At 34.7% G+C, this 23,278-nt stretch overlaps 3 protein-coding genes across 3 annotated transcripts in view; 1 reads left to right on the top strand and 2 right to left on the bottom strand.

Moving 5' to 3' along the window:
• Positions 1-19: 19 nt before the first annotated feature.
• On the top strand, positions 20-11,563 carry LOC117121674 (trafficking protein particle complex subunit 4-like). The gene is made up of 6 exons (XM_033266948.1): positions 20-158; positions 6,069-6,302; positions 8,492-8,666; positions 8,781-8,884; positions 9,406-9,532; positions 10,175-11,563. The coding sequence occupies exons 2-6, from the start codon at positions 6,128-6,130 to the stop codon at positions 10,251-10,253; spliced, it is 660 nt and encodes a 219-aa protein (XP_033122839.1). The 5' UTR covers positions 20-158; positions 6,069-6,127; the 3' UTR covers positions 10,254-11,563.
• Positions 11,564-12,418: 855 nt separating this feature from the next.
• Positions 12,419-16,202, bottom strand: LOC117121694 (adhesion G-protein coupled receptor D1-like). Its single transcript, XM_033266978.1, has 9 exons — positions 15,999-16,202; positions 15,646-15,796; positions 15,072-15,138; positions 14,346-14,412; positions 13,783-13,868; positions 13,544-13,673; positions 13,075-13,116; positions 12,829-12,952; positions 12,419-12,690 (listed from the first exon to the last, which is right to left on the bottom strand). The coding sequence occupies exons 2-9, from the start codon at positions 15,734-15,736 to the stop codon at positions 12,668-12,670; spliced, it is 630 nt and encodes a 209-aa protein (XP_033122869.1). The 5' UTR covers positions 15,737-15,796; positions 15,999-16,202; the 3' UTR covers positions 12,419-12,667.
• A 331-nt stretch (positions 16,203-16,533) lies between these two features.
• LOC117121707 (mucin-3A-like) overlaps positions 16,534-23,278 on the bottom strand; it is an 11,113-nt gene continuing 4,368 nt past the window's right edge. The window contains exons 5-13 of the mRNA XM_033266993.1: positions 22,868-23,021; positions 21,064-22,073; positions 20,678-20,752; positions 20,294-20,402; positions 19,709-19,825; positions 19,265-19,428; positions 18,281-18,330; positions 17,277-17,382; positions 16,534-16,900 (exon numbers count right to left, since the gene is read on the bottom strand). Coding sequence (XP_033122884.1) covers positions 16,787-16,900; positions 17,277-17,382; positions 18,281-18,330; positions 19,265-19,428; positions 19,709-19,825; positions 20,294-20,402; positions 20,678-20,752; positions 21,064-22,073; positions 22,868-23,021 — 1,899 coding nt within the window. The 3' untranslated portion in view covers positions 16,534-16,786. The remainder of the gene's footprint in view (positions 16,901-17,276; positions 17,383-18,280; positions 18,331-19,264; positions 19,429-19,708; positions 19,826-20,293; positions 20,403-20,677; positions 20,753-21,063; positions 22,074-22,867; positions 23,022-23,278) is intronic.

The raw sequence follows: 23,278 nt of genomic DNA, 5'->3' as shown, positions 1-23,278 counted from the left end.
ACCTCAAGGTCATTTACATAGATTGATCGTTGATTGTTGGAATACATCATTGAGTCTATTCTATCTTATCCTATTGTAGTGTATACTGAATACCAATTTAATCCAATGGTACTGCAGTGGAGCATTTAATAGTACTGTATTGTAGTACTTTTCATACAGTAAGTATAACATCAGTTTAACATACTGGACCCTATTAAAAATATGTATTTATTTAATGTGCTGTAAGCTATAAAAAATGTTAACACTTACTTATATCCTGGAAAATCACTATGCATTCTATTTTGATTCATTTTAATTAGGCCTATGTTTTGATGTAATAAACTCAAATAAAAAAAATCAAATTAAATCCTTATGGTTACAAAGCACTAACTACCACCCACTTCGTTTTCAAAGTTACATAATACTAAATAGTGGTTGGTGTAATAGAACTCTACCTACTCAAGTAAATGGAATGTAGAAACCCTTTTTACGCAATTTATAAAAGAAAATCCAATGTTCAACCAATTGGAAAAATATGTCAGTAGGAATGAAACCATTTGACTAATTGTGTTACAAAATCTATGGATAAACTAACTCTCCTTCAATCAATTTAGAAACCAGTGTATTGTAAATATTTTTTTTTTAAATAAAATTACGAACAAAATAAACAATTATAACAATTGTTTATCTCCAGGATAAGAATAATTTTATGTTTTTTGAGTGCAAAACAGTATGGTAGACAATAGTGTATCCAGTTTTGAAAAAAAACTGAGTGGTCACTTGATAATTATATTTATAAAATGAATTTTTTAACTTTCTGTGACCTTGACATTGATTTTTTCACCCCCCTCCCCCTATTCAACACTCCTTAGACTAATATGTACCTCTCAACCTAAGTTTATGATCATCCATTTATTAATTTTTGCATAATCCCACTAATAACAGACAATGGCTATGAATACATAAATGTACGTGAAGGTGGTAATTACAGTTAGCAAAAAAATGAAATACAGTATACTGTATCTATCTATTATGAGTCTTGTGTTACCAAACATGATATAATTATTGATGACAAAAGAAGATTGATTTTGGTTGTTGAATCAACTTAATAACTTAAACTTTATAATAAACCTTCGCATTTCTCTGAGCGAAAAACCAAAAAGAGAATTAAATAGTTTTTTTGCACCATGTTAATTTAAATGTAAAACAGCTATACCCAAGTGTGAAATCTTGAAAATTAGAGTGTGACAATGTGATAGTGCATTAGACATGTCATCTTTTAAATTGTATGGTTATAATTTTCATTGAAAAACTGGTTATAATAAAATATCATTGCGTTTTGTGAGATCAAACACCATGCAAGAAGCACGGTGCTTGAGGATGTTATCTCTTGAACAAACCAAGCAGTAATAGTTTATGGTTTAGTTTTGTATGAGGACTTCAACTTCAAAGCAGGAAGTCCTTGGACTACTAATTAACTTACCGGTATTAAGCATTTAAGCATGTTAACAGAAACAAAACAAAGAACACAAGTCTTTAAAACCTGAAATAGGCCTAGTACTATATGTAGGCCCTTCACAAGATATGATTATTTTATTATGCATTATGAAGCAAAGGTAGTTGCGTCCAAGATTACACTTGCAGAATCTTCAAGCTAAGCTACTGTACACTTTAGACAGAAACTAAGATTAGGATAGGCTCACCTACTGTAATTAGCTAGTTAGTTCTAGGTAGTCTCCAGGCCTTATTCCTACTAAACTGTACACCATAGAAAAATCACACTAAGACAAACAGCAAAAGGAGGCAAACAACTTTAACACAATAATAGATTTTTTTAAATAAAAAAACTTTCAATTCATATATAATTGTTCAATTTCTTGTTAAAATTTATAACCCTGTTTACATACTACAGTATATTTCACTGGCCATGTTTCAGAAATAATTGCATTGATATTGCATACAGAATGTACTGATGTCGACAAGGAACTATGATCTTTCACTTTCACTAGCTATGAAATTTTGATATACTATATAAGAGACATAAAAAAAAAGTTTGCTCATTTCCTCACTGACAGCCTAGACAAATAAAGGCAGTAGTGTAAGTTTAACAGAATTTGGACAATTGTTTAAGATCATTTTTATTGATTACCGTATTTATTAGAATAAATGCCCCAGGATATCTGTTGTTGAGAAGGGTTTTTGAGGGTGTGTTTAACCAATAGTAAAAAGATTGGGGAACACAATGTAATATATAACATATAAAAGCAGTGAACATTCAAATAATTAAAACCTTAAAATACAGATAAAATAAATAATAAATAACACTTTAAAATAATATAGGCCCAGTCATTAACGTGTAAAAAAAAAACATGATTTAGAAAATTATAAACTGCTGCCCGCGCCCGGTGGCTTCATTCTTGGCATTGATTTTTGCTCCTTTGCCGTTTTGGTCTATGCCTATTGCCGTTTTGGTAGTTACATTGCCGTTTTGGTCTGTTGACATACCCTTTGGTACTTATCATTGCCATTTTGGTTTATTGCCGTTTTGGCATAGTTGAAAACTATATGGATTGACCGTGAGACTCACAGATAAATTATCATTTACCAGTTTTACTACGGAAGAAAAACTCACGGATTTCAAGGTTACTCACGGATCAACTAATAAACAATGATTTACAAATTGCATTTACAGTAATATGCAGTAAATAGATCATTTACCATTCGTCTGTAGTGTTTATAGTGGAGCAAAGAGTAACCCAAGGCTATGTGCAAGCCCAGTACGCTCAACGTTAGAATTGTAAACAAACAACCCCTTTACGCCCCCTACCGTCAGTGTGCTTTTATTACCCAGTAATGCACCACGCATGGTTTGTTTGTTTGTTTATCTGTTTTCCACGTGAAAGTACTGTCTGTACATCGTGATTCATGATTAAAGCATGGACCTATTAATAAGATTAATAAGATCTTATTAATAGGTCCATGATTAAAGTTAGTCCGTAAAAAATGTTTTTATTTTTAATACACCAAGCAACTGTAGGGTACTCATCCTAAGTTTACAGTACTGTCCTTTGGTCAAATTTAAATGAGTATAACTTTTTGGTTTTATTAGGTTTACATACACTTGACTTAATTTAGTGTCCAAGATCAATCAAATCAGTAGTGAAAAAAATGCTAAGATTGTGCGAGCGTCAAATGCTTGTCAACCTGTCCCCCGGGGCCTCTCCCCTGGACCCCCAGCCAGTGGTGCATTGCTACGCAATGCAAGTTCTCACAGATTTCTTTTGTGAAAAGTTGGCAACTATGTTTTGGTCATTGCCGTTTTTAATTAAAGTTTTGGTCACTGTCGTTTTGGTTTTTAACCGTTTTGACCTGCTCACCTAGGCATACAGTAGGGGCCTAGGCCTAGAAGAATTTAATAATAATATTAATAACAATAATAATAATAATGTTTATTTGGAAATCATAGTACAGTTAGCTAGGCATACCCAGGTAAAACTAGGCTAGGCCTATAAAGGGCCTCCAATCTAACTTCGTTATACATACTCATACATACATAGCCTTTCTTGAATTGAAAGCCCAGACCGCGTTCACGTAGTACCTAGTTAGATTGCTACTACTAGGCCTAGTTAAAAAAAGAGGTAGGCCTAGGTAGGAAGGAGACGTCCGTCTTGGTTAGGCCTACGTACGTACCGTAGCCTACATAATAATTACTATTAAGACAAAGCTAGGGCTTAACATAAAAATACTTACCAATTAGAAGCACCACGGCTTAGTTACAGTGATACTGTCCGAAGTTGAAGTATAAATTCAATAACTTACTACTTTAAACTTATGTTCAATTAGTGAGTTGTTCTGTACTCTATAGCTATGTGGCCATGAAATCCGCCGTTGTTTAGAAAATGTTTTGTAAAGGGCGCCACCTTCAGAACGCGTACCGGCAAACTTCTTAGATGACGCCGTAGGCCTACCCCTCCCCTTACCCACCGACCCACACCCTCGCCCGTGCATGACACTTCAAACTGTATAAATAACATGAAATAAACATTACCAATGACGAAAATCATACTTGATTTTATTGATAGATTAATTGATTGTTCGTTTTAATGGTCGATTGATCGACATTCTCTTGCCAAGCACTCTCCCCCTCTCTCTCAATATATATACCTATCTCATGAATAGGCTCTCCTCTCCTTGGAATACCATCCATGAAGTGCTGAATATTCTGAGATTCTGTAGAAATCACACCATGGCCTAAAGTATTAGTTTATAATTAAGCCAGACTGCTACTAGTCCGTTATGTATGGTAAACTAGGCCTAGTTCTAGCAAAGGGCCTGAGTCGACGACGTATGAGCAAAATTGTCGCTCCACCGGCGGGCCAATGATAAATCAGTATACTAGGCCTAGCTATAAAACGGAAAAGACTCGAAATAAAACGTCAAAACAAATTTTCATCTAGCGTAAGAATAACAATAATTGATAATACTATCTAATAGTACTGTAACACATGGAAATCTGTAGCTCACCTAGGCCTAAAATTGTAAAATTTAGTGAAATCAAACATGGTCTACCTACAAAGAAATTAACTTTCGTTTGTCATCGCACATAAAAAAACGTGGAGGCATGGTATCTAACATAACATAAAACTAAAAGGATCCGCTGAGTGTCGAGTAATTTTCGCAACATTCGTAACCGCCTGGGTTCGTAACCTCCCGCATTTTATCGGAAATATTCGCCAGATTAATTATGAGCGTTGATTAGTAGTCGGCTCGTGATCAAATGTGTCGACTGGACCGACTGGTACCGAGATTCACAGTCACTTACCTCGGCAAACCATTTGATGACATAGTAGCTACTTTCAGTAGCCACAAAAATTAGTGGACGCTTGGGAATAGGCAAATAACATTGGGAGTTACAGTGATGACGTCACGATTGACTTATAATGTAGTTTAGCTCTAAAATAATGTCGGAGCTTCCAAGTATAAGCAGTCCTTGTGATAAGTCTGCCCTTACGAAATTAGATAAAATATTACAGGATGAGTCTCACCCACTTTTTGGATACATAACTTTTAACAAATCAGGAAGAATCAGACAAACTACTGTTAAAACAAATCGGTTAAAGAATTCATTCATACCTCACACATGTCAGCTCTACAATAGTCAATTCTCCAGATAATCAGTATTATTTGGGTACTTTTGTTGTCTAAGCTCAATTCCACTGTCTTTCTCTTTAGTTAAGTTAGTTAGGCTTTTTGGCGCTATTGTATTTGTGATATATTTATATTTTATGTGATGTGTTTGTGTTTTTTGTTTTTAATGTATAAGCACAGGAAAGCAAATCTCATGTATATTTTTTGTATATGTGACAATAAAACTTATCTTGAATCTTGAATCTTCAATACATTGTATAATAAAATTCCTCAGACGGGATTCGAACCTGCAACCTCTAGCTGTCAAAGCGAGCGTCATAACCCTTAGTCCACAGAGGCTTCACTGTTAAACAGATTCAAATACCGTAGATACGCTCCATTACACAATAGGTACGGCTAGATATATTAACATATAATATATAAATCAAGATAGCCGTTATAAAGGTAAGATAACTATAGTGTTCGAATAAAGGACATAATAATAGTACATCGTATAGCATAACTCTCAAGAACTGTTGTTGTCCTTTCCTATCATATAAATAAATAAATACATACATTGTGTAATAAAATGCCTCAGACTGTCAAGGGCCTTCGTCATAACCATTAGACCACAGAGGCTTCGTCGTTGAAAAGATTCAAATACTGCCAGATGCATTCCACTACACAATAAGTACGGCTAGAAATAAATAGTAGCATATAATATAAATCAAGATAGCGTTCATCTAGGACTATATTATTATTATTATTATTATTATTATTATTATTATTATTATTATTATTATTATTATTATTATTATTATTATTATTATTATTATTATTATTATTATTATTATTATTATTATTATTATTATTATTATTATTATTATTATTATTATTATTATTATTATTATTATTATTAATTTCCTCAATACTTTTGTAATTTTTTAAAAATAATAAAACAGAGGTGGCAGCATATCCATTACCAGTATTTGAGCATCCGGAAATAGAGCCTACTACAAAAATGGCGATATTCAGTGTTTACGTTGTAAATCGAGCAGGAGGATTGATTTATCAGGCGGACTTTACCCAGCCAAAGACAGAGGTCGAAAAGACGTTTGGTTTTCCTTTAGAACCTACGCTTAAGTTGTATGATGAGCGGATGGTAGTTTCGTTCGGGCAAAGAGATGGTATAAAAGGTAACTTTAATGCAGCTAAGCTAGGTAGGCCTAGGCCCCTAGCTATTCTATATAGGCTAGAAGTAGTAAGCATGTCCTACTGCTCCTAGGCCTAGGGTAGATAGGCCTAGGAAGCAGGCTGGGCTTAGACAGGCCTAGCTAGGCCTGCTAACTACTACTCTATATAGCCTATAATAGGCTAATAGGCCTAGGCTAGTAGTAGTAGTCCTGGCCTACTAGCCTAGGACCAGACCCTAGTCTAGAGTACTAGGCTAGGTAGGCCTAGCTAGGTCCTAGTAAGTAGTAGTAGTAGAGAAGGAGGGTAGGGAGGTGGGTCCGGGGGAATACATACAGACAGGCTCGATACAGTGGAAGCAAGTGTGAGACTGTTCCGGGTCATTTTGTCCCATCATAGGGACGAATCTAGGCGATTCTAGGTTTCTTTCGGCTCAGAGTTGATCCGGCCCGGGCTGAAACCCGGGTTAAGGCTGAAACGACTCGTGTCAGAAGTTGAAGATCATGCATTGTGGTCGCGATTAAAACAGGTGCAGTATGGAACGCCAAGTACGCACTAGTATTTTATTTGGGTTCTGTACAGTATTTTTAAAAAGTTTTTTGTGTGTAATGATTTTGTCCTTTTTATGATGCCTGGCTATAAATAATATTTTTTTATGTATTTTTCAGTATGATTATTATTTAAGTTTTACGATTGTTATTTTCAGATATTTTACTCTTTGGAAGAGATTTTTTGAATGTAATTGTAATTTTAGCGTGTTTTTCAGTACAGTATGTAGTGTTCGATATTCAAAAAAACAACGGTTTTTTTTGTCTTTGTGCCTGTGCCCCCTCTGGGGCAAAGACACTGTGTTGTCATCTGGCAGTTAAAGATGGCTGAAAATGTAAATCCGGTGGAGGTGCAGGATGGGTCATGTGTCATCTTAAGTGTAGAAAACTGTACATTGTAATCAGTTACTGTAAAATGTGAATACTCAGAATATACAGTACTTTTTTCTTTATTTTCTGTTGATTAAAAATTGAGCAGGAGATACAGTAGATCAATGTACCAAACGGTAAAATATATTCCCTGCGTAAAAATTAGGTCTAGGCCTAGAAATCCGAAAATAATGGCCGATTTCCATGCAAATTTTGCTGAAAATTGGAGTGGAGTTAAATAGCTCAGTAGTTAAGATGCTTGTCTTCTGATCCCAGGGTCCTGGGTTCAATTCCTGTCACAGCAGGAATTTTCTTACGACCAAAACCAACTCCACTCCCTAAGCCTCAGAAAAAGACTTAGTTTATAAATCATCATTCTCATCCTGTAAGTGGTGGTGAGTTCATTCAGAGTTGGATGTGAAGAAAATAAAAAAATAAAAAATGAAAGAAAGAAAATTAGGCCTTGGCCTATCTCAGAATATAAACAACATATTATTATTATTATAAAGTATTTATGATTCTGTGCATATATTTTTTAGAGGCTATTTCTCATAGGAGATTACCATTTCCTTAACTTTTTCATTGCTAGGCAAATTCAAAAGTTGTGGATCGCATCCACTGGAATGCTCCCGCTTTTGTGTACTTTATAAGTCAATAAAGTGCACCCTCTCTAATGAGATTAGTTTTTGTACTTCGTATCTTGCACACTGTGGTCGACCGAGAAAGGCCTGAGACATGTTTGTTTAATTGTCAAAATCTCGGTCAGAACCATTTTTTTAAACAAATTTTAAATAATTCCAATGAAATATTGTGTTTCACAAGTGTTTTTAATATTTAGCAACAGAAAATATAATGTCGGCCATTTTTATGTCTGATAACAGAACCAAAATAGATAGGCTAGACCTAGACTAGCAGTGTTGGATGGGCTCATTTTTCCGGTGCCTACTATATTTCTTCGCAGACCTATCGAAAATCAAACAAAAAATTTGTCTGTGTTTATTTTTTGTGTGGAACACAAAAAAATCAAATTTTAGTCTTACTTAATATTTTTTTCACGTTTAGGAATGTCGAAGTTCAGTTAAACTAGCAAATTCGTATTATATTTATAAATCTTTATAACATATATAAAAATCAGATTTTTTCTTAACAACTGAAATTTTGCCGGGAATGGGGCTTTAAGTATGAAAAAGTTATAATTTAGCCATGGAAGTTTCTCAAAAAATGTTTTGTTTTTATATCATTATTTGTTATTTATTAACTAATTGTCAATTCTCCAGTTGGACACACAGTTTTAGCCATCAATGGTGTGCCATCGAAAGGCAGACAGTTGGAGGATGGACGTGATATTCTTGAAGTTGTTGCTAATCCTGAGAACTATCCAATTGCAATAAAGTTTGGACGTCCAAAGTTATCGGTCAATGAGAGAATTATGTTAGCATCTATGTTCCACTCGTAAGTATGCATTCATAGTCAGTCCTGCATGTATAGTAGGCCTATCATCCATTGTAAATTTGTTATGCTGGTTTTGTCATTTATTCAGGAATATTCATTGTTCTGTTAATAAAGGTTATATGCCATTGGATGTCAGCTTTCTCCAGAGCAAAGGTCATCTGGGATTGAGTGTCTAGAAACAGACACTTTTAAACTACACTGCTTTCAAACACTTACAGGTAAGCAGGTAGACCTATCTACTAAGCTCCAGACGTAAATGAATTAGTTGGTGAATTGTGCCAACTATCAGCAGTATCAGCAGCAAAAAAAAAAAAATTCTAAATTATTCTTTTTGAAATTGGGGAAAAAAGAAAATTATATTCAAATTTAAGTCTGAGATTGCCATTTCTAGAGGTGCCATAATCATACATTTTCTTACCTCATCCCCAACCATGGTGGGGCTGTGTTAGTGTAGACCCTCCCTCTCTGAAAGTCCCTCCCTGGGCCCCCTCCATTTCTAAAATCATGAATCTGCCGCTGAGTACCAAGGTAATAATTGTACATGCACAAAAGCATGAAACAAGGGTTGGGGAGGTGGGGATTTAAGTTCATCATTGATATGGTGGTAGGCTTTCAGTAGGTTTTAGGTTGTACCATAGTCATAAGAAAAATACCTTAAATGATTGCTTAATCCTAATAAAATTGTATTTGAACAAGTAAAACATGTTTGATTAAGTAATGTATGTTTAATTTCTTTCAGGAATCAAGTTTATTTTGTTAACAGACCCCAAACAAACTGGTATTGACAATCTCCTGAAGAAGATCTATGAAATATATGCAGATTACGCCTTAAAAAACCCATTCTATTCTGTTGATATGCCAATTAGGTAAGTTACATGTTAATATGTGGCTAATTGTACCAAAGTCAGCGGTCCCAAATTTCACACAAGTTGCACAGGTCTTCTGCACTTATGCGAACTCATGAAAATCAACCGATCACCCAAAAAATGATGATTTGTGACTGTTTTTACTGGTGTATTATCTATTGTCTTCAACTGGCCATGGATATCATTGCAGGCAGCAATATACAAGTAGATGTGTTATGAATCCCTTTAAAGTCGGCTCTAGAGGAAAACAAATTTTTTATATGTTGTACAACTGCTTTTTCTAAGACACAAAAAATATATTTGACGAAAAACTCGAGGACGGTTAATGAATATAGATTTTTGAATATTTAAAAACTGGGGAAACCTAGTTTTCCTGACTTCAAACTAGATCTCCTGTAATATGTTTTATTCCAAAGTTGGGACCCCTGCTAGATGGGAAAATTGGTTGCACTAGCTGCAGATATTAAGTGAATTTTAGCTACTTGAGTGTACAGTAATTTATTTTGGGGTAAAAGTGTTCCCACCCAGATTCCCTCACAGGAAAGATAGGCTTTAAGATAAACATGGATTTTCATTTTAGTTAGTAATGAGAACTTATATTATGCATTCCATTTTGCTTATTGTAAATTGTTTTTTCGCCAGGTGTGACTTGTTTGATAGTAGCATCCAAAGCATGGTGGAACAAGTTGACCGTGGTGGCGTATATGCAGGCGGCTTATAATGGGAAAGGAAATGTCGCTGGGCCTATATGCGGGAGGCTAACGATAGGACAGGGAAACATTGCTGGGCGTATATGCGGAAGCATTATGATGGGACAGGGAAATGTCGCTGAAAAGTACACGATCATGTATCAGATATAAACTGGTCTAAAGTACCTGTTTTTTTATCAGGATATACAAGATACAATTCATTTATTGTCAAATACATTCATAATGTATAAAAAAAATTCATATATGGACCTATAATTGGTCTATTGTTCATATATATGGCACTATTTAGGTTTATAGTTCATATAGGGCAGTGTGTATGTCTGTGAATCATATATGAATCTAAACTCTAGTTCATATTGGTCATGTTAATTTCGACAACCATATCAGTCTTTGGTTCATATAATGGCAATTTGTTCAAATATTGGCGTTCATAATAGTATGAAATTTTATATCCTGCCGAATCTGCGTCAAAAAAGTGTACACTCATTTTGCTCGTGTATTTTAAAATGTGGATGTTGACAGGTCTGCGTTGAAAGGTCAATGTTTCATATGGCACTTTATAGGTCTGCAGTTCATATATTATTGTGCTACTCTAGCTATATGGCACAGTGTCATATATAACACTTTTAATTGTCATATATGGCAATATAAGTGTTATTATTATTATTGTTGTAACTATTATATTTGGTAAGTCTTATGCTTAGTGCAATGTAGGCTAAGTTTACAATAAGGTAGACATACACAGTTTAAAGTACAAGAGGAATTATTTTTCAGACAATGACCTTGGCCATTCTTGTCTGCTAGAGTTACTCGTCACCTAATATTTTACTGTCAATTTATTAGACACACCATTTTGATGATATATGATTGGATAAAATTCAAAAAAAGTATGTGTGTGTACATGTGAACTTGTTTTTGGCACACGAGAAGGAACCTAAAAAAATGTCTGGCAGTCAACGTGTTAATTTGGCTTTAGACTACTAAATAATTGATCATAGTACTTCAATTATTATGTGTTCTGAAAAGCTTACATCTGTTACACTACTCTCAACAAATAGAAATATATATGTGTACATAATGCTATTATCTTTGTGTAAATTATGTTTATACCAGTGTTTAATATTTAAACAATTTATTTACATTATCAACTTTTAATCTTAATTAGAAGGTGAAATTATATTTAACCGTTTTATTAAATAGATTATAATAATTCCAAGATATTGCCTATCTTGCATCAACATTGAATAAGACATACATTAAAGTACAGTGGGTATGTGAACATATCTCGTTTTTTTCACTGAAGTCCACTTTTTAACTTAAATCTTTAAATGTTTGTGATTTATTTCATTTTGTTGTTTGGTAATCTACACACGCACTCTTTATATAAGACCTCTGCAGAACATTAGAAGTAGAAGTAGGTAAAGATTTCGCTTCCTTAAGACAATGAATATGTCATAATAATCGTCATTCATGCCTAAAACATCTTGATAATATGCTCATGCCCTACGAGCAGGCCTTAGACTTGCCACAAGTCTCTTATTTTTTTATTATTTTTCTCATTCTGGACAGCGCCACCAACGAGAAAGTTAATTTAGAGACGAAATCCGAAAAAAAGAAATCGAGTATGGGACGCCAATTAAATTAGGTATGGCGCGCACTAAGTGCAATAAAGAGTGAGTAACCCAAAATTAGGGTCTGGAACCCAAGCTAGAGTAGGCCTGTGTACGAGCTAAATATGATCCTTGGTTTATGGATCCCCAAACGTTGTGACAGGTACAGTATGCTACTGTAGGGGGAAGGGATGTCTAAAAATTTGATGACATAACTATTCGTTATCGTTTTAATAAGCTTGCGAAAACTCCCTATTTCCAACAGGCCCGTATCCAGGGCGAGGGGGGTTTATGGTTCGGGAGAACCCCCCTTTTCTAGCAAACCTCATCTTTTCTGGCGAACCCCCCTCTTCAAATTTCCCAAATAAGTCCTCCAACCCAACTAATGCACTGCAGACCCACCCAGACAAAGACCTTTTCAAACATATCTGCTTTTATAGCATTATTTAGACCCATAAAGCACAAAGATCCCCTTGCTTTGGGGGTTTTGTCGACCCCACTGGGGCTTCGACCGTGGACCTCACGTCCAGAAACCGAACCCCCCCCCCCTTGGAAGAACCTGGCTACGGGCCTGTCCAAGTTTTTTGAATTTAATAATAAATCTTTAATTTGCCTTCCTTAATAATAATAATAGTAATAGTTATAATAATAATAATAATAGTTATAATAATAATAATATTTTAGCAAATAGAACTTATTAGCTCTTGGGTTTTTGTTTCTTCTCATCTTTATCTCGTGATTGATGTATCATTGTAGTTAGACCGCCAAATTTTACTAGCATTTGTTCAGCTTACTGACTTCTATGAATATTCATATTAATTCCATGCATCCGTCGAATCTAGAAAAACAAGCAATATTGTATTTTGACTGATTACAGATTGGCTTAACAGACACCTTTTTCAAAGAGCTGCGAAACTTTCCACATTTTTTTGTGTGCAATTTACAATATGTTATACTGATTTGCAAATGGTTGTACCTGTTACTGCGGTTGTGGCTGTTCTACTTTCCTGGGACTTCGAGTGGACCTTCCCTTTACCGCGTATACCACTATGATGAGATGACCTCAATCTGTGTACGTAGCGTTGAGCTGCTTTCTTTACCTAAAGTGAATTACATTGTTAAAATTTTCAAATATTATTCAAAGGTATTTTAAAAAATGAACAATATTTCTAATAATAGGTCTTTGGAAATACTTTAAAAACGTATAATTACACTACTGTACCTCTTCGTTCATGACACAATGAAGAATGAATATGAATGCTCCCTTGAAGAAAAAAAAACAAAAAAAAAAACAAAGAAGAACAATTTCATAACAAGTTTTCTATAATAATTATAATTAAATCGGTCTGAATATTCAATTGTTTGAATGAGTGATGTCTGAATTATTATACCGTTATCGTTCGGTATCGTTATAGCATAGATAAAGAAAAATAGTTATTATCATCATCATCACTATCATGTTTGTTTTAAAACCCTCTCGAAACAGTTATTTATATACACATTTTTCAGTGATGTAATTTTTCCTGATAGTCATAATTGCTGTTTCAACGACTCAGTATCATAGTTAACAAAAACAAACTTCTATTTTTGTATTTGAGCAATTGTACGGTGTGATAGGCCTACATGTTACTGTAATGTATAATGTACCTAGTTTTAATACATTAATTCAAGTTCAACAGTACGACACTTACCTGTAACGAATTGCAGATAACGAAGAGATATTGAAAAGATATCGCCCATGAGAAGTTGAAAGACAAAACTCCAAATAACCATGTGACACCAAGCAGTGGCTGAAGAAGTAAAATGGCTCGCAGGTTTGACCTGTGGTTTAATAAAAAAAAAATTGTAATGGAGATATAGGCCTAGAACCTGGTATGCCATTGTAGAAATCATCTAATAAATGTGTATATAATTTGAACATTAATCTTACTTCATTCGTTCAGTCCTTGCTTTGTCTGCATTGGCCTTCAGTGAGGTAAATGTTCTGATGACACTCACCATAATCAGTGTATTAATCTATGATTTAAATAAGATTATGATAGTATCTATTATTGAATATGAACATTCGATTGTTCATATTCAATAATAATATGAACATTCGATTGTACATATTATTGAATATGAACAATCGAATGTGAACAAAACAAGGCTGATTTCAGCAAAATGCATATTTTCATTGCTGGGGGGATTTTATTGTTTTGATTTATTTATGCCTACTTGTTTGTAATGGCAACGATTTCTACCTCCACAAAAGAAGATTATGTATTCACAGTTATGTAACGGTGCAGAAGTTTTTTAGATCCAGTCGTATGCGGCGCCCCATTGTTTGTATTTTTTTTCTGTGGAGAACTCTATCTTGTGTTTTTTGAGTATCTTTGGTTTGATTGCATTCCTGGAAGTTCCGTTTACAGTAAGTATGCATTTCAGCACACAATCACGCACTACCCGAACGTTGTTTTTCATTATCTCAATAATTATTTTTTAAAAACTTACCATTCCAACAATAAGTACTGGTGCAACAAATGCCCAAATAACTCCATCATTTAAGCCCAACCAGCACCTACAGTATGGTGAAATGTATACAGTAATTGGTTAAACATAAGCACAGGGGCGGATTTAGGGGGGGGGGGCGGCCCGGCCCCGGCCCCCCCTTTTGGGAGGTAAAAAAAAGAAAAAAAAAGAAAAAAAAGAGAGAAAAAGAAAAAAATGATAGTCCAGAATGCCTCAAATGTTATGTTCGGGCGTCTAGAATACAAAAATTTCGCGGGCATGCCCCAGACCCCCTACGACAGTGTTGTCTCAATCGGCCCAACTTTCGGCCCCCGCTTCCGGCCCCCCTTTTGGACATTTCTGGATCCGCCCCTGTAAGCATACACCTAATTTCACAAGTTAGAAAATGTATATAAAAAAAAATGGAACAGAAATCGTTAAGATGTGGGCAGAAAACCCCATCGAATAAAATCAGAAACTATTAAACTACAGTACTAACAGCAAAAGATAGTGCGTTGCTCCAAACACTTAGACATACATAACTGGAAAATAGCTGGAAAGGTGAAGTGATTTTTTAAATTTTTAATTTACAACTATTGCCAAAGATGTTTTGAAACAGATGTCGCAAAATGCATAGGCCCAATTCAATGGAATGTATATTTTAGGATTATGACACACATAGTTTTAGATTATGATATTACAAAATGTCAGTTGTCATCTTAGACTTACGCAACACCCGAACCGTATCCACTGTATCTGGCACAAAGCGTTATGCCAACAATAATTATGGGTGAACCTAATTTTAAAAGAAATGAAATAGGGTTATCTCATTATAGGCCTACTATTCGTAGTGACGTGTGTTAGTCATCGGGCGCGCGCGTCTCTGGGCAAACAAGGCAATTCAACAAATGAGACAACCAGAAGACAGGAGCTCAATGAGATTTTTTCTTTCAGTAATTTAATAGCATACGTAAAAACATGTATACTGTCTCATCAAAATGACATAGCTCGGGTACAGGGACTCAATTCATCATCAATTTTTAATTAATTTTATATAAACCACGACCATTAATTTTTGCAATATCCATATGTATACTGTGTTTTAGTATTTTCAATTAAAATATATTAATCTTTTTGAGTTTTATTATTTTATAAATATTAATCTGTTTAACAAATCAAAATAAATTATTCTATAATAGAGTCATTTTCATTTTAGAATTAGTCACGGATCTCATGAAAATGAATGCTTCTATTATAAGATTGTGAAAATTGGCTCGTCTCAGAAACTGTCGAAAAATCTTACCCCAGCCAATGATAGCATAGTGGATGATCTTCAATGGTTTCCGATGCACTTGACTGGCTTTTACATACAGATATGCGCCCTCGATCATCATCCAGGAAAAAGATGAGAGGAAAAAGTAATGCAAAAAAATTGCAATTACTTTACACGACGTCTGTATGATGAAAAAATAAATCCAAAATAAAGGTACTGTACTACTATGCATTTTCATGGTTGTTTGACGTTGGGCACGCGGCCTAACATGGAGGTATGCAATTGTTAAATAATTTTATACAGTAACCCCCCCCCCCCCAAATGTTTGAATAACAATCAGTTCTGGGAAAAAATTCTAAATAAATAAATCTTAATGTTCTAACCTGGTTTTCAGTAGCGTCGATCCCAGTAATGAATAGCACATGTGCAAGGAGTAACGACAGCGTCAAGTTTGCATGAATAGCTACGTTCCTTAGATGGAGTAGCCTATAAAATAGTTATAATAATAGTTAATAATCAGACTCGTAACCAGGAGTGATGTGGTTCTATGGTTCGGAAGAACCCCCTTTTAGAGCAAACCCCTTCTGATAAACCACCCACGCTTTTCATCAAATAACAACAAATATTTTTATTGCCCTTATTTGTAAGCATGCACTAAATTAGTTATCGTACTTTAGGTGTTACATTGATATGTTGTACAACTGATTTCTTTAAGACACAAAAAGCATATATGACGAAAAAACTCGGGAACGGGTAATGAGGAAGATTTTTTAATATTTAAAAACTGGGGGGAAATGGAAAAGGGATAGTTACGCCCCCTTTTCTTTTTCCGAGTTTTTCGTCAAATATGCTTTTTGTGTAGAAAAATCAGTTGTACAACAAATCGGCATATTGGCTTTAATAGATTTTTTAAATAGAATAATAATAAATAAATAGAATAACAAGTACAGTAATAGCAATATTCTATCTAGCTAAAGTTCTATTATAAGATGATGATTATTCAAATAGCTTACATTTACTTGCAAATATTATTTGTTACGATTATATTAATGAGGGTCAATCGTTAATATCATTACTACATTATTATTATTATTATTATTATTATTATTATTATTATTATTATTATTTGTAAATACAACAAATGAAACAAAATATTACTAATAAATGCATCTTACCGTAGCAGAGTGTATGTCATCAGTGTAAAAATCAGGCATACTATTGAAATAGAGACGCCGATAAGCGTAATAATTCGTAAAGCTTCGTCGTTGTCCTCGCCAATGTCAACCTAAAAATAATGAAAATAAATACGCCAAAGCTTCAAAGACCTGAGTTAATACATACGATAATTCAACCAATCCTCTTCATTACCATTTTTATGATTTATATAATAATGACGATAATTAAATAATAATTGATAAATGAGGCTAATGACAATGTCTTTGAAGCTACAGAAAGAAAATTAAAGCCATTGACTCTCAACTAACATTTTTCTATTACATAATAAAAATGATAATGTAATATTTTTTATTGTTATTGTTTCTTTTACCTGAGTAACACAATCAATGATTTATTTTTTATTGTATTCAATTCATCAATCTACATAGATTTAAAAAAATATTTAAATGATAACAGTAAACCATTCAAATTAATATAAATCTCACCTCAGACACTTGCATCAGCACGGCGAATGACGTCAAGTGATCACAGAAACACGTGACCCATGAGTCGTTATACGACGACACAACGCAACCATCGTCAGACCAATAACTGAGAATGTCAGCGAAACGTGTTATGAGGTAAAACCTCTGACATATTTAAGAAAATATTATTATTTGGTTATATTATCATCTGTTTTTTTTTTAAATTCCCAACTACTGCGCAACAACACTCGGTCTATGCTCAGTAGCTGTGGTGAGTGGAGAGTGGTCTGTATGTCAAATCGGAGAGGTTTCCTATTATTACGCAGTGTCACGGTTACAATAAAAAAATACTGCAGTGACAACAATGTTATGAAAACCAGGTTTAAGTTTAGCTCAAATTGGCCAACTGGAATATAGGAGTTGCCTAGAATCCCCGGCCTGGTCAAAGAGAAAACCACAATTGGATCGCAACTTTCTATTCGGCAGTCAGTAATGCCAGTACGTCGATCAAAGCGCTCAAACCGGGCACTCACTGCGTCGTCATACGGTACGACGAATCCGATTTCGCTCCCTGAAAGCGCTAAACTACGCGACGCCTTCTGCTGATTGTCGATGGCAGTTTGAACGTATCGTCATTGAAAATGATCCGTTTCGCGCGCGTAGTGGCGTTGCGATCTTCATAGAATAGACCTTTCCGGAGTGTCAATCAAACTTAACAACTGACTAATCAAAACAGCGCTAGGAATACGCGCGCGTCTCACAAACCCACGTGCTGTGCCACAAACGCACGTGTTCGCGTATGTTTTAACACTGTCGCTTTGTGGGACCTTAGCAACAATATCCAAGGGGCGGGGCTTAGCGGAAAGGTCTATTACGTTGGCCGCCGACGACCGTCGGGCGCAGTGAGTACACGGCTTATACGATGCAAACAAATGCTGCCGCGTCGACGGCTTTGCCTCACTTGAAGCACTACAGGCCACTTTTGTTAATGACCTAAAAATTGAATAAAAAAAGACTTGACTTGCCTTTCTTTTAGATCCCAAAAAGAGCAGTTCGGGCTTTTAAAATCACCAGACTATTAAAAGAAAAGTGCTTGTTATGTATGAAACTGAGTTAATGCCTAGAAAATGAAAGAAGAAGAAACTTTCTGTGGTGACATCTACAACCGACACCAACGTTTTCAACTCAGATCTTCAAAGTAAAACAATATCGATTAAAAAAAGAAAGTATTGGGAATCCAGATTCAAATCTATCTTAGGTTATATTAAATTTTGGGGCTTATTTTTGTAATTTTTTTTAGAATTATTTTTTATTATCCAAATGTATTGCTGAATTAAAGAGAACCTACACAAGTTAACAATTAAAATAGAGAAAAAAAAATTACAATAGTAATTAATGTAGTTTTGGTCAGCACGTGTTTGATTATGGCCAAATCCTCATTTTGTGCACTACAAGATCGCCTGGTAACAGTAATATAATGTAGTTATATTTATTCGCGCTTTATACCGAAACAGTGTCAGAGGGGGCCGGGGACCAGGCCCCCCGGGGAGAGCTGCTCCCCCCCCCCCCGTCGGGGAGAAAAAAGCACAATTCGTCGGGGAGAAAAAAATATTATATGTATTTTCTAAATATTAGTAGACTCTAAAATCGATTAAATAAGCCTTTAAAAACCCCTAACTTTTCAAAATTTTCGGGGGCTTCGCCCCCAGGACCACTTTCGAAACCTTTTAATCGAAGCTCGACACTCCCACTTTGGTTTCGTCGGGGAAATCTGACCCCTCGTCGGGGACCTCGCCCCCCCCCCACCACCCCTGTCGGACCAATCCTGGCGCACCTGTAACCCAGTACCAGCTACTCTCGTCTGTCCAGGGGACATGAGGAACAACCAGTCTCTTTCCAGATATCAATCAAATTCAATTATAAAATCTCTTGTTTAACATTTTTGAACTATTCTAATTTGCCAAACCCAAAGGAAAAAAGTAAAAGTAAAAAAAAAAAATACAACATACAAGAGTTATTTTCAACTGAAGAAATAAAGCGTCGGATAATGGCAATTCAGTTGTCACGTTTCCAGAACGACTAAACAAATTAACTGAAGTCACGTGTGTGCCGACATGCTCTTCTATTGGGCGAATAAGATGCAAACTCTCGTACACAATAACCAACAGATAATCTGGAAATTAATGTCAGTCTTTCATTTTAGTAGTAATAATATATGACATAGACACGATATAATACAATAAAATACAATAATATGATATGATTTATGATAAGATATGAAATTGAATAACAACAATAACAATTTTAATAATACAGTATATAAAAACTGACCTAATTTATACTCATATTAAAATTGAACATAAAACAATACTGTAAACTGATATTTTTCACAGAGAGGGTATGTTTCTCCGACTGTGCCCTTTGGTTCCGCCGTTGTTAATTTCATAACTAACCATATTTGCCTGTAAAATTTGATGCTGATATTGCTCCGACTACCTGCTCGTCTTTCTTTGTAAATTTTAAACTATCTCCTCCTCTTCCTTCAGATTTTAAATCAACCCATCGTACATCTATGGATAACATAAATTCATAATATGACATGATTTAATAATGCTTGATACGCAATGAGAGTCGTATAGGCTTTAAACTTAGGTGCATCACATCAATATTAGCTGATATACTGTAAAACCGTGCCCATACAATAGCGAAATTTCGGCTCTAAAAATAGATAGACCTCAACAGTAATATAATATGCTGTATAACACATAATATCTGGATACTGCTAATAAACAATTCAATTCAAATTTTATTTCAGACTACTAATGTCAATATTTAAAAATAAAGAAAACGAATATTGTACAAGAGTAATATAAAACAGACATTTGTAAGAGTTGGAACTAACCAGCACCGTCAATGTGTAATAGTTAATTCCACCTATCGTACAATTTCGACTCATAGAGCACGCCTTTTACAAAGGTCCCAACAAACAAGTTATTACTGGCAAGAATGTTATTATCATATATATTGATAGTTCTTACTTAACGCCTTTGTAGATTTGATCTCTTCTTCCTCTGGACTCTTCAAAACAAATTCGATGATCAAACTTTCAACTGTCGACAGGAGTTTACTCGTAATGTCATCATTTTTCTGTCCGTTGGTAAAAAACATATTAAATTATTCTTGAATACCGGTACTTAATTTCAAATTAATAATTTGAATAAATGGCTACGTCATTAGCCTGGTGGCAATATATTTATCTCTTTTCATTTATCTCGTCAACAGAACGTTCACAATGAAAACAATAAAAAATACCGAGGAAAAATCTGTAACTAGCAGTAGTAGGCCTACTTCAGTAGGCCAGTAGTAGTATTAATTCTTGTTGCAGCAAGTTGTAGTAACATTACATTGAACACGTACTTTACCTCTATAGACTGCCTTAGTTGGACGTTGGACAGATTTAGTATAAAGTCCAATTCGTGCAAAACATCAGATAAGATCTAAAGAATAAGTTAAAAAACATAATATAAAGCTGTATGATAACCTTTTGAATATTTAATAACTAAAGCACCAGTAGTAGTAGTATGCCTAGTAGCAGCAACAGGAGCAGTAGCAGTAGTAGCAGTAGTAGCAGCAGTAGCAGTAGCAGCAGCAGCAGTAGTAGCAGTAGTAGTAGCAGTAGTAATGTAGAATAGTAGTAGCAGTAGCAGCAACAGCAGTAGCGTAGTATAGTAGTAGCAGTAGTGTTGTTGTGGTGATAATGATAATGGTGATTTAGAAACTTAAGCCTGTCGGCCTATTATGCACTTACATCTTTATTCGTTAAGTTGATATTCAATACGGTTTCAATGAAATCGAAGTAGACAAGAAGAAGCTCATCATCCAGCGTGTTAATCGACATGTTCATCACTTGGTGAACCGATGAAACATATGCATTTACGCACGTTACACTTTTACAATCCCACATATTCTCGATATGGTTACTTATGAGATTATTAGCAGACGTCGTGGTAAAAATAGAGGAAGTTAAGTGATTAGATTCGCTTGATCGTGGCTCATCTAAAAACGACTGACTACCCTCTGAACCATCGCCAATGTGCCTCGGTCTTGTAATATTATTATTATTAACGTGTGTTATCTCATGATCAGTAATCGGATTATTGGTAGTATGTGTGATCTCATGAGTGGTGATCGGAATAGCATCATTATTATTAGTATTATTATTGATAACGTGTGTTATCTCATGATCAGTAATCGGATTATTGGTAGTATGTGTGATCTCATGAGTGGTGATCGGAATATCATCATTATTAGTATTATTATTGATAACGTGTGTTATCTCATGATCAGTGATCGGATTATTGGCAGTGTGTGTGATCTCATGAGTAGTGATCGGAATATCATCATTATTATTAGTATTATTATTGATAACGTGTGTTATCTCATGATCAGTAGTCGGATTATTGGCAGTGTGTGTGATCTCATGAGTAGTGATCGGATTATCATCATTATTATTAGTATTATTATTGATAACGTGTGTGATCTCATGATCAGTGATCGGATGATTGGCAGTGTGTGTGATCTCATGAGTAGTTGTTGGATTACTGCCAGCAGCAGGAGTGCTGTCCACAGTGGTTGGTATATTGGCAGTATTAGGAGCAGTTGTCGGATCGATGGCATCAGCACTGTGCTCTGTGGTCAGTTGAATGACAGTAGTAGGAGCAGTTATCGAAATAAAGTTAACTGGAGTTGTCTCAGTAAATGATGGCATTGCAGTACTACGCTGATCTGGGCTACTTGATAACATGACCGAGATGCTCTCTATTAATTAAAAAATGGTATAATGTACAATAAAGAGATAATGTTTTTGAACGTAAGAAGAGGGGTGTTAAATAAAAGTGACTCCAAACTCTGGGATTCAAACTCCGACATTTCTGCCATAACGTTACAATACTATGGCCTTGACAAACAGGGAAATGAGCTCTTGCATTTGAAAACTGGTCTTTCACATTCTTTTGCGCATGTGTAGTAAATGGATATTTCTTGTATTTTTTAAATTAATTTCTTTTTAACTTTAGGCACAAACAGCTATCTTTACATTTCTGGTAATACGCACAAGAATTTTTTAAATTGTATTCTTTTTTTTTGTTGGGGGGGGGGGGGGGGGGGGGTAAAGATTGTCATTATATTTATATACTTAAGTATAAAGTTACTTTCTAATTTTGCAATGATATTCAAATATACCAAAACTGATAATAAAAAACTCAGAATTAACTGTCTGAAATAATAGTTAGTAGGCCTACTATGAATTATTGTTTAGAAACGATTATTAAAAAATATAAAATGTGATTTACATTGTTTAGAAAAGTAAGTCGATTACGTTTTAAATATGGTTTTGATAGTAAAGAAGATGTACTGTACTTAAATTTGATTGCTGACTAAAATGATAAACGCACAAGATTACAATACATGGACTGGTGTGGAGTTTTTTTTTTCTTATCGTGGCAGAAATTTAACCCAAAGCCCTAAAATTGGAAAGCAAGCATCTTTCATTCCAAGTTATTTGGCTCCATAATACCTGTACTGCTTGATCAAAAATGTGTAAAATCAATTACCAACAGTGTCTGTTGCTGGACATCCGTATAGTTCAATCCTCAATCCGGGAAGTGTATTCTGCCAGTGCGTTCCGGTAAATGTCAACTTGTGGCAAATTATTGATTTTGGTAGCAAATTATACCGGACGTGGTTAGGCTGAAAATTACCTGGAAACTACATACGTGACAAATAATCACTGTGTTAAGCACGTGTCCACACAACAAGATGTGACTTATTGACAAACTAGGCGTAGCCTACAGTGTTAAGCACTGTTCACACGATCAATATGTAACATTGACAAACTACAGTGTAAAGCACTGTCCGCACTATCAAAATGTGACATTGACAATAATAATAATAACAATAATAATAATAATAATAATAATAATAATAATAATAATAATAATAATAATAATAATAGTAATAGTAAT

The sequence above is a fragment of the Anneissia japonica genome, unplaced genomic scaffold, assembly GCF_011630105.1.
Source record: "Anneissia japonica isolate Jap-2015-1 unplaced genomic scaffold, ASM1163010v1 scaffold287709_len1912824_cov184, whole genome shotgun sequence".
NCBI lineage: Eukaryota > Metazoa > Echinodermata > Crinoidea > Comatulida > Comatulidae > Anneissia > Anneissia japonica.
The sequence above is the reverse complement of the archived record's forward strand: the minus strand, read 5'-3'. Positions and strand labels throughout refer to the sequence as shown.